The 12,857-nt window shown below is 36.5% G+C and overlaps 1 protein-coding gene across 1 annotated transcript in view; it reads right to left on the bottom strand.

The window, feature by feature from the left end:
* Window positions 1-12,857, bottom strand: part of Msh6 (DNA mismatch repair protein Msh6) — a 196,423-nt gene that overhangs the window by 103,245 nt on the left and 80,321 nt on the right. Inside the window, exon 12 of the mRNA XM_067143707.2 lies at window positions 9,584-9,780. Within this exon, the coding sequence (XP_066999808.2) occupies window positions 9,584-9,780 (197 nt within the window). The remainder of the gene's footprint in view (window positions 1-9,583; window positions 9,781-12,857) is intronic.

The raw sequence follows: 12,857 nt of genomic DNA on the forward strand, positions 1-12,857 counted from the left end.
ACACACGATATACCAGAAAAACGAAATGAACTCTAAACTAAACTGATACCTAGGTCAAGTTGTTGTATTGATAAGCCAACCAAAAATCGATCCACAAAATAACATCTTTGAATAACCACAAGATAAACATTCACAGTCAACAGTTTTCATTTGTTGAAAATAAAAATATTTTGTCAGGCTAGTGGACACAGCTGTTGAGTAAAATGCAAATTCAATGCTTTAAGTTACTGACACAATCATCTGTTACCATTTAACAGCCACACAAATGACCAAAATCCCTGAATAGAATAGAGCTGATGTATCGGCGCTGAGCATTCTTGCCAAAGCCTCTTGCGCCGATAGATCGCTGCGCTAAGTGCAAGAGAACCCTGGACGGGTGGCGCTTGTTGATGAAACATAAGAGATGCCGTGGAGCATTTTCTGACCATTATGACTGAACGTGCTCCAATAACAAAATTACTATTTGTTAACTCAATAGCATGATATTTTATTGAAAATAAATGTGTATGTCCAATAATAATTAGCTTCACTGCATACGAATGTTTAAAAGTAAACATTTGTCATGCACATTAATAATTATTATTAAATACCTTATCTTGCTGAATTCAGCTGACAGGCTTAGATTCTGCTGACTATGTAATGTGTATATCCCTGGGTCATGGGGAAGGTCCTCCCCCCAAAAAAAATTACACTACTGGAAATAATTATACTCTTCATGACAATCTATATCATTGTAATTCATTTGTGAGTATAATTTCCTCTGACTCTTTCATTTTCCAGGTCCTTACAGTTTGCAATCAGTTGCAACAAACAGCAGAAGACCGTTATAGCGAGAATTCACAACAGCAGAAAATTTACTCGCTATAGCGGATTGTCGTTATATCAGATTTTTGAATAAAAGTCTGAAAAACCCCCCCATATACATTAAAATCGGTATGAATCGGCAATCAGTTTGTACAAAACTTGCATTTCCGCAGATGATATGCACACTTCGGCTTACTTGTTTGTTATTTTTCAAAATTTGATACTACATGAAAGTGTGTGTTTAATTTCATTCTGAAAAAATTACCAGCCGTATCTCTCCGAATCCAAGACAAACCCCACTTTTTCCTTCAAAAAATTTAAATTAGGCTCAAAAAGTGCTTTGTAAAATCATACGAATGCCTTTGTTGCAGAGTACGCATTTTTAGACTATTTTTAGATGCCGAACATTGGCTTTCGTTATGCCGCTTTTTTTTTTTTTTTTTTTTTTTTTTTGCGGGTGCACAATTATTCTTTATTTCTGCAGGTTTAATGACCATTAACTTAAAATTGGCATCATAATACCGAAGAGAACACGCTGAAAATTTTGCCGGCAAAACCTATTCCATGCATCTCTACAATATGGCGATCCATCAGGAAAATATTCTTGCTGCCTATAAAACTGATACGGTACTTTTTCTCAGCGTCAGATATAACTGGCTACCGCTACACGCATGTCTCACTTGCCGGGTTCAGCCAACTTCAGCGGCTAGCGATGTACTGCATAGGCCTAACCGCGGACGTTGAAGGTCAACGAACAAGTTTATTGCGCCACGGTATGGCCATTCTGCCCTTGCGTTTTTCATGTACGAACTTCACAATTTCATTTTCGACTTCTTTAAAGCATTTAAAGTTAAAAACTTCATAACTGATCCGTATTGAACTAATAGTTACAATGCTACAAAGAGAAAAATGTTCCACCTTTTCAATACAATAACAGTGTTGCACGAATCAATGTAGCAACATATTTAATTTATTAAGGGACCGGTTTCGACATCTGTCCATGTCATCATCAGCCTACACAAAAATGGCAAGAAGTCAACACAATTGTAACACTTATCACACTTTTCTTGAATTAAAAATAGAATTTCATGTAAAGGTTCTTGAGCACTCTTGCAGACCACTGAATGCATTTTTTGTAAAGTACACATTTTTTTTTAGCAATCTTTGTCTTTACGCTGGTGCCAAATATTGACTTTAGTTAGGCCTATGCCATATTTTCTTGCGGCTGCACAATTATTCTACATTTCCAAGTGTTTAATAACCATTAACTTAACACCTTGGAGACTGTGTCTTAAGGTGGCATATGGGCAGGCAGACCGCCATACTTTGAAGGTTTTTAAAAAATTGTAGAAAATAGTAGGTAGGTTGCAACTGTAACACGTATATATCATCAAAAAATTAAAAGGGTCTATTCTACAGATTAAAAAGTTGCATTAATATCTATTTAATACTTTTCACATTACACATTTTCCAATGGTATGCCTTTTGCAAAAACAAAAAAAGTCTGACAACAAAGTCTTACACATAATGAGCTTTAGTGTGGAATAGTTTGAGCATTCAGGGACAAAAAGTGCTACAGAACACATTGGACATCACCAGCATGTCTCTTTTCTCGTTACTTTCCCTTTTTACGCTTTTCATTTATCTGCACAGGCTTTGCAAGTGCATCCAAATCACCAAAAGTACCCGGCGAATGTGAATCAGTCCCTGCCTTTGAATTATCATCGCTGCGTCACTTCGTTCTAAATTAATCTCCAATCATATGAAAATCATGAAACATTAGCTAAATAAACTACAAAGTGCAAAATCACACCTGGGTGGAATGTGGTAGAATAGTCATAAATACCTTCATCACTAACATGAAGTTCGAAATCAGGGTCTAGATTTGAATTATCTACCTCTTCTTCTGAACCACTGTCATCAAAAATTCTTCTAATCTCCAAAATTCCATTTTCATTCAATGATTCAATCAAGATAGCAGAAATAAAACACAGTCTTAACACTTTGCACGATGTAAACAAAACTCTGAAAGCGAGCGCCTTGAGCAGCTGGATGCAAGGATGGAAGCATGGAGTGTAGAACCGAACTAGAGCAAAAATAAGCTGCTATACTTCAAGTGCCAGTAGAGCTATAAATTTACATGATAATAACCTTTCTGTAATTTAACCAGATAAGAGAAAATATAAATTAACCTCTGAAATCAATTATGCCCTCTGCCATATCTCAAGGGGTATCCCATTTTTACTTAATTGCAGTATTTAGCATTAAAATTAAGCGATCATTAGGTCAGCCTTTATTTTTAACTAGTTAAGAATAGTTATTGAACACGTTATTTACGCATTTATTAAAAAAATCTGTTCTCTTTCGTTTAGAATTTTCTTTACAGAACAGCAGTCGACAGACTCCGACATCGCCTTTGAATTCAAAAACAATAAAGGCCATCTTTAATCCGCCTATTCAATACATTAATTTCCACTTATAGTGGTTACATAAACATACTATCAGTTAAATGGGACATGTTTCGCCTTCCATTCAGGACATCTTCAGCCTAAAAACAATCTTCAAGAGTTTTAATGGATAAGGATACATATATCCAAAAAAAAGAATTTTTTTGATAATAACAAATACACAGTAGTGACGAAAGATCTGATAGCTAAAGTTCAACGCAATTTAAAGGCCTTACTTAAAAGATCCAAATATCTTTTTACTGAGCAAGAACAACTAAAACTTGTCAATATGAATCCTAGGCTCCCAGAAACTAGAGCTTTGCCCAAAATACACAAGAGAGATGTTCTTATTCGCCCGATAATCAATTGCCGAAATTCTCCCACGTATAAGGTCTCCAAATACATTTATAACTTTTTGAAAAAACATTACACCTTTAATAATAAACAACCATTAAGAAATTCCATTGACTTGTGTGACATTTTGATTAAATTTGGCTTGCGTCCAAACAAGATGATGGGCTCGTATGACGTAATGAATATGTTCCCGAATATCTAACAGAAAAAACTGTTAATATTATTCATGATAACACAGTAATCTTAGTAAAATGTAAGTAGAAAAATTCACTATATTAAATTTCGTATTAGAAAATAATTACTTCTCATTTAACAATAAAATTTATAAACAGAATGGATTAGCAATGGGTGACCCAATATCAAACATCTTTGCCGACATATTCATGGATTCAATCGAACACAATGAAATATTAGCAAAAATTAAAGGAATTGATTTATGGTTGAGATATGTAGATGATATATTCGTAATTATAAACAAAGATGTCACTAATAGTTAAGAAATCTTAAACAAGTTAAATGAAATCGAACCTAATTTAAAATTCACAAAAGAGGACGAAGTTCATAACTCATTGAATTTTCTAGATGTAACTGTTACACGTAAGGATAACACTTTTGATTTCAAAATACTTAAAAAACCGATACAATCATCTACAACTATAAACATTTTATCATTACACCAGAATTCACATAAACAAGCATCTTTTCACAGTCTAATTTACAGAGCACTTAGAATCCCTCTATCTCCCAAGAATTTGAAGAAAGAATTGAATTATATTAGGCACCTGGCTAAACAGAATGGTTTCAAAATAGAAATGATCAATAAATTGATCAATAAAATCAAGATCAAATTATCCACGAATCTGATGCCAGGAAAAAAAAGAAAACTGAGTATGCTACATTTACTTTTAATAATCCAGCTATACACCAGATTACTAACGTATTCAAGAAACATAATTTTAATATAGCTTTTAGAACTACTAATACTAACCAATCCATATTCTTTAATCATAAAAAAGTTAATCATGACAGAAATCGTTATTTGGGATCAGGAGTATATAGATTCAAGTGTACACAGTGTAATTTTTCATATGTTGGACAGACTGGCAGACGTTTTACGACAAGATACATGGAACATGTTAACGCGGAAAAACATAGAAAATACTCAGCGATGAGCTTGCATATGAGGGAAACTGGTCACCGATTAGAATCCATAGAGTAAGACCTAGCAATAATTAGAAACATAGAAAAAGGTAGAATGTTGAACGAATTAGAAAGTTTATATATATCTATTTAGACAAGACATATAATAAGGAACAGAATCTTAATGACATCACAGACAGAAAAAGCATGTTACATGAATTAACGCAGAAATTAATAAAGACAGTTAGTTCAAATAAATTTAGGATACCTGATATATTTAATTCTACATACTCTAAGTGCTCCACCCATACGTACGGATATTGGGCTTCCTTCCAGCAAAACAGATAACTCCACCCATCCTCTCCTCCCTTCCACGCTCCCCTATTCCTTCCCCTCCGAGTTCGCTACCGCCTCTGCAGCGCAGTTATAACACGAGACTCAGAGCCAACAGAAGGGCGGCTACCAACGCAACAGTATATAGCAAATAACAGCTTTCAACAAACATGTAAGTCCTCATCTGTTCCTAACATCGTAAACAGAATTCTCACCTTGTGTTCAACTTCTTAATCTTTCCTTTCCTTCTCTTACAGAGAACATTTTCCAATATCTACTGACTCTTCCTGACATGGTCTCAGTCAATTTTATTGCCTACTGGTGCTAAAGGCCCCTTCTGCAATAATTCAACTGATGCTTCAGTTTCACATTATGCTCATGATTTCATCAGCGGCCTTGAAGGTGGTGTTTTTATGACCTTCATTTTAGTGCCTGTTTTTCACACCCTCATGTCGTCGGCATTATATCAGTCACATTGTTAATCCACTAAAAAAATTTTTAATGAACCGTTTTAATTAGAAATTTTGTAACAGAATAAGTTTTAGTCTCTGACAAAATATTTTTATGGCTTAATCATTGACAGCGATGTTTGTATAACGTATCATTTCTCACATTTTTATATACTGAATTTTAGTAACTGGCTAAACTTTTAGCTTCGATATTAATATAAGGTGTACTCTTGAAGATTGTTTTTAGGCTGAAGATGCCCTGAATTGAGGGCGAAACATGTCCCATTTATGTATTGAATGGGTGGATTAAAGATCGCCTTTATTGTTTTTGAACTATAAATTTTCAATACGGACCAAAAATGAGATTTATAACATGTAATAAACCCCTCTGAAAATTGACGAGAGAGCTCACTGGTGGACATAGCAAGGAAACGATACCGAAGATAATCGATTGTATGCAACATAATCGCTGGGGTGCATAAATATCGGCAACGGAAAAAAAGTGCGCACTTAATCGCTCGTAATAACAGCTGCTGTGATAGGGCTCTCACTGTAACCAAAGGATAATACAGGAATTTTTAAGGGACAGCAAAACATTGTCAGTGTAACGAGATGCTTGTTATATATGGTACTCCCGGTAAATGAGTGCAATATTGTGCGTTCGAGTACATGAGTTTTTAGGAGGAGGAATTTTTAAAGATAAAAATTTCATTGTTCCTGTTATGGTCCAAAACGACTGAGAAAGAGGTAAATAATCATCACAAATATTTAATACCTCTTCATTAACGCTCTGTCCCGTATCGCTGTTAAGAGTTTACAACTTCTAATCCATCTTCACTCATTAAAAATACAGTAAAACCTCGCTAATTCAAAGATGTTGGGACTAAAAAATCGGACTTCGAATTACGTGATTTCGAATTAACCGCCAACTCGCAATTCAGAAACGCCAACCATTGCCACGTCACGCAATATTCTAAGGCCCATTACTGCATGCAGTTAACTTCGATGCACAGTTTAAACCTTTCAAATGCCATGGAAAAGAACTGTTTCCAAAATGTATTCAACAAGGTGAATTCAAATAATGCACTTGGATAACTCTCCGACATACATAACCTATTACATGTTATAAACCTCATGATTGATCCGTACTGAAAATTATTATAGTTCAAAAACAATGAAAGTATTTGTTAAACCACCTGTTCAATACTTCACATCCACTTATAAGTGGTTACATAAACATAATAACACTTATTCGGGACATGTTTTGCCCGTAATTTAGGGCATCTTCAGCCTAAAATGCAATCTTCAAAAGTTACATATAATATTCAAAATAAGCTAGAAGATCAGCCTTGTAACCTAATTACTAAAACTTGGTACATATAATGTGAATAATACATTGATACATTAGTAAAACATGTTAATGGATGTTGTCTATGATCATATTAAAACTAACTTGTCCGAGACTAAAACTTCTTCTTACAAAATTATGTAGTTCTATTTAAAATGGTTCAATTAAAAATGTTTGTAGTTTCACCTATTGTGATATTGCGTATATTGCCAATGAAAGGCGTTAACACAAGCACACAAAAGTATGCCATGCAAACAACGTGTTCAGGGGCGCTGTCATCATCATCATCATCATCATCATCATCATCATCATCATCATCATCATCCTAAACCATCTCCAGTTTCCCGGGTGTGGTATATGAGCCTCCTCCATCTCATCCTGTCCTTGTACCATTCTTCCTCCACCAACTTGTCCCAATCATGACCTCTCAGCAGTACATCGCTCTTAACTAAATCTATCCATTTCCTTCGTGGCCTTCCCACGGGTCATCTTCCTTCTACCTTTCTGTCCAATTCCTTCCTTGCAGTTCTGTTTACTGGCATCCTCTTCATGTGACCAAACCACTTCAGTCTTGATATCTGAATCTTATTGAGGAGAGAATCATCTATTCCTACTTCTTCTCTAATTTTCTCATTCCTAATCTTGTCTTTCCTGGTTTTCTGGATCATAGTGCGTAGGAATTTCATTTCAGCTGCCTGAAGTTTGGAAATATCTCTATTGGTCAGTGTTGTGGTTTCGAGACTGTATGTAAGAACTGGTGTATAATAGGACTTGTACAATGTCATTTTTGTTTTCATGGGTGTTTGCTCATCCCACAGCAGGTGTCTTACATGGTGGTAAAATTGTGCTGCCTTATTGATTCGATTGTTCACCTCATGTTTTGCTAGGTTGTCATTTGATATAACGCTACCCAAGTATTTGAAAACTGGAACGCTGTCCAGTTGAGCTTCATTTAACATGACTATTGGTTCTGCTCCTTCCCCATACACTTTCATCACCACCACCGTCTTGGTCTTGCTGATGTTTAAACCATATTTCTTAAACTCCTCATTCCAGCTTTGTATTCTCTCTCCCAATTCCTCTTCTGAGTCACTCCAGATCGCAACATCATCTGCAAATGTGAAGGCTTTGATATCTCCATGTTCTTTCCTTTTAATAGATTTCATTACTACATCCATTACAATAATAAATAGAAGTGGTGACAATGAGCTGCCCTGCTGCACTCCTCTCTTTGTTTCAAACCAGTCCGACAAACCACATCCTACTTGAATACAGCTTCTGTTCCCACTATACAACATTTTCACTTTGTCTATGAGGCTGTCTCGCACTTGAAGTTCTTTAATGCATTGCCAAATTCTTTCCCTTGGTACACTATCGTATGCTTTCTCAATGCCCAAAAATATTAGAAATAAAGGCTTGTTCTTCTCCCAGTATTTTTCCATTAGCATCCTAATTGCAAATATAAGGTCTGTAGTTGACCTTCCTGGTCTGAAACCATACTGCTCTTCTTCCAAAATTGGTTCAACAATATCTCTGATTCTGGTCTCTATTATTTTTTCCAATATTTTCAGGACATGAGACAGTAGTGTGATACACGGTAATTAGTACATTTTCGTCGGCTTCCTTTCTTGAATAGAGTACAATGATGCCCATCTTCCAGTCCTCAGGAATAGTATTTTCCTCCCATATCTTGTTGAGCAGTCTATAGAGCCATTGGATTCCTGGAACTCCCGCTACTTTCAGCATATCTGCACTTAGTTTATCTATGCCCACTGCCTTTCCTTCAGGGCCGCTGTAAAGTCGTAAAATGTGCAGGTAGTAAAACTTTTAGAGGCTAGATATAAACAATGGTGAAACTGAAGCATCAGTTGGCTATCGTAGAAGTGGCCCCTCATACAGGTAATATTGTCGGAAATCTTTGCCACGAGATACCAGTAGATTCTGGAATAATGTTCAGTGTTAGTGTTTGTAGAAATAGAGCCAACAGAATGGCGGTTACTAACACAACGGAAGATAATAAGTAACGGCTTACAACAAGCACTGAAGATTATTCCAGAATCTACTGGTATCTCTTGGCAAAGGCAGGCATCAATTTTTGAAAATGAGACAAAGTCTCTCATAGTGCCGGTGGCTCCAAGTAGCCATACATTACGGAAGAGCGGGCCAGACCACACTTCCTACCAGCGAAACTGGTTTGCATTCTAACTTGTTCCTGCCTAATCATCTGAGCTCTAGTGTTACTTATCCCATCTGAATCTGGAATGCAAATTCTGAGTTAGATGACCAGTTCTTATACTCAATCCAAATGTTCACATCTCATTTATCACGGCCTGTAAAGGACAGAACTGCTGTGGTTGAGAGCAGTAGAATAACATCCTATAAGAAGTGTCAGAATGAATCAACCCTAAGAGCTAGGGAATACCCCAGAAGTGAGCATCTTATCTCTCCAGGGAGCTGAAAGAAGCAGATACCCGACACAGGAGGTTCCTGTTACAAAATAATAAGAAGAAGAAACCCTCCAAGCTATTGTATTTCAATTAAAAGATAATGCTAAAAGCCAGAAATCCTCAAGTTTCCTGGGCAGCATCACAGTTACAGAATATGTTTCATTTTATTTACGATCTGAGGACTCTGCAAGGAGAACTTGCAACCACGGACAGACCTTTTCTTGTTGACTCCTTACATACAATGGAACAGTAAATGCTTACCATATATTTGGCAAATGACTCAGACCTTTCTTGACACACTGGCTGACCAAGTTTGTCGACAGGCTTATACTCTTTGAATTTCCCCAACGCCAGAAGCTGCTGTTCCAAATGACATCTCTGAAGGTACCACACACATGCTCCGAGAGCTCGAACAGCCAACTCACACTCGTCACGAGCAGAGAGTCCCAAGGAATCAGCTAGAACAACATAAGATGCAAAGTTATAACATTTTTACTGAAATGCATTTATTTCAGTACTTATAGTCAAGTCCATAATTAAATTGTATGTATTAATGCACACATACACGTGTTTCATGATAATGTATAAGACTCGGAGATGAACAGATTAGGAAAAATTATATTTCTGGTGAATAGAACAGAAAAATGATAAGGAACAAATAATCCAGGATTTACTGACCATGTTCATGATAGAACAACTATGATGATATAGATGTCGATTCCCATAGCAAACCTGAAATATTTGTCCTCTATCAGTAACTTCATAATACCAATATAAATGGTCCATTAGTACAAAAACATCTTAGTGGCAGTGCTAGTTATCAACTGATGACCCCAAATTGGCACAATCAGGTGAAACACGAATGAGTTAGCTGGAAAATGTGTAATTTCCAATACTGGACAAATTACATTGGAATTATGAGTACATTTTACATTATGTATATGTGGGTACAGTGAAAGCTATATATATCGTTTCTAAAGATGAAAGGAGAGTATTAATATGTGAGAAATACACCAGACAAAAAATATGAAAACATTTGCACATTACACGTACCAACATATTATTGCAGATTACACTCTTTCTAATACAAATGTCAGTTGAAGCCTTATACAGTACTTCAGGCCAGTGGGTTATTAAACATTTTTGTCTGGGCACACACTTTGACCACGAATTATTCAAGAGGTTACAGTTATCCATGTGAGAGAGAATGTTTCTGGCTGCCATTTTTAATGTGACAAAACTTTGACCGACTCGAACCAAAACTCAAAGGGTTACAACATTCACGCCATCTCTAGCGCTTAAAGATGCAGACTCTATTCCACTTCCTGAAGGATTTTAATTTTGTCATCATTAGTAAGCAATTTCAAGACTTTCTCCGTAACAATAGCTATCACAAGACAAATATGCACCATGCTGATCACTTCACACGATTATGTTCCTAATATGTCGATAGGCTACCATACAACAAATTATCACTACCCTTCACTGTGTTATTCAATACAATTAATTTATAACTTCTAAATGGAATGTGAAATACAAGCACAAGCAGGGTCACTGGGTAATTCAGCAATCGCACAATTAACCAATAAGCAAAATCAAGCCGAGGAAGAAGCAGTGGCCCTCTTCAGATTGGAAACGAGCCATGACTGCTTAGCCGCATATCCAGCTAGAATCAAAATATCTTCTTCTTCTTCTTCTTTTCTAGCCTATTTCAATCCACTGCTGGATATAGGCCTCTTCCATATGCTTCCATTGACTTCGGTCTTGAGCCACTTCGAACCAGCGTGTTTCAGCCAACAGCCATCACTTCTGGGGTCCTCCAATGCCTCTCTTATGTTCCCATGGTCTCCAGTGAACAATCCTAGAGATCCACCTGTTGTAGTCTTGTCGAACTATGTGTCTTACCCATTGCCATTTTAGTCTTGCTACTCTCTCTAGGATGTCTGTTAAATTAGTTCCTCTCCTGATGTCCTCTGAACGGATCTTATCCCTAAGGCTGATCCCTAGCATCTGTCGCTCCATGGCTTGTTGTGTTCGCTGAAGCTTGCGAGCACTTTCCTTCGTCAGAGTCATCGTTTCCAGACCGTAAGTAGCAACTGGCAGCACGCACGTATTATAAACCTTGGTCTTCAGGTTAATTGGAACATCCTTATTGGTGAGGATGAATCTTAGTTTTCGGAATGCTGTCCAACTCATACATATTCTGTGAGGAATTTCCGCACGTTGGTTGTCTTTTCCAAGTTTTATCTTGTGTCCAAGATAGATGTACTCATCGACAGCTTCTATATATTGGTTTCCCATTTTAAGTGGTTGACTGTCTGGGCTTAGTATTTTTGTTTTATTAATGTTCATTTCCAAACCAATTTAGCAGAGGCAGTTTTTAATTCTTGGATCATGCTTTCTAGCTCATCTAGATTTTCACTTATGAGCACAATGTCATCGGCAAAACGCTGGTGGTTCAAATATAACCCGTTGATTTTTATTCCTTCATTATCCCAATGAAGGGTTTTGAATACATCTTCCAAGGCAAGGGTAAACAACTTTGGAGAGATTGTGTCAACTTTGTCGAACTCCTTTGCCAACTGGGACTTTATTGGTGATGAGGTCTTCGTCCACTCTGACTACCATTGTTGCTTGATCATAAATGTTTTCCAGGAGCTTTATATATCTTGAGTTTATCATGGCATTTTGAAGTGCCTTCATGATTGCCCAAATCTCCACTGAGTCAAAAGTTTTTTTAATAATCAATGAAGGCCAGATGAATCTTGATGTTGTACTCAGTGGTTTTATCAAGAAGAAGACGAATAGTCTGGATGTGTTCAACAGTTGAAAAACCTTTACAAAATCCTGCTTGCTCGGCAGGTTGATAAAAATCCAGTTCTCTTGTAAGGCGGTTGGTTACAATTTTAGTCAGGAGCTTGTAAAGGTGTAAAGGTAATTCTCTAAATTTTCCTTATCACCTTTCTTGAAGAGAAGTATCACTTCAGCATTTTTCCAATTTTCTGGTGTTCTTCCAGAGTTAATACACTTGTTGAGGAGTATTCTCACGGCTTCTAGCAGATCTCTTCCACCTAATTTCAGCATTTCATTCGTTATTTTATCCTTCCCAGGGGATTTTTTATTCCTTAGTTGTTTAAGTGCATTTTCAATCTCAGCAGTGGTTACTTCCGGTGTTACTTCATGTGTATAATTCTGGACTAGTTGTTCAACACTGGGTGGTTTATTAAGGGATGATGTATACAGCTTGTAGTAGAAATCTCTAACAACTTCAGTAATGTTTTGCCTATCTGTGACTATTTCTCCATTTTGGTTCTTAAGTTTTGTAATTTTTGGTCTTCCTGTAGACATGTTGTTCTTTAAAATCTTCATGTTTTTATTTTCTTCAATTGTCTGCTTGATCATGTTATTAAATTTCCTTAGATATTTCCTTATTTCCTTGCGAATGGTCTTGTTAAGATTTTTGTATTCTTTGCTGTATCCCTGTCCATTGTCTTCCTGTCCTTAATGAGCTGTATGGTATTAAGTGAAAGTCGGC

The sequence above is a fragment of the Anabrus simplex genome, chromosome 3 (genome assembly GCF_040414725.1).
Source record: "Anabrus simplex isolate iqAnaSimp1 chromosome 3, ASM4041472v1, whole genome shotgun sequence".
Lineage (NCBI taxonomy): Eukaryota > Metazoa > Arthropoda > Insecta > Orthoptera > Tettigoniidae > Anabrus > Anabrus simplex.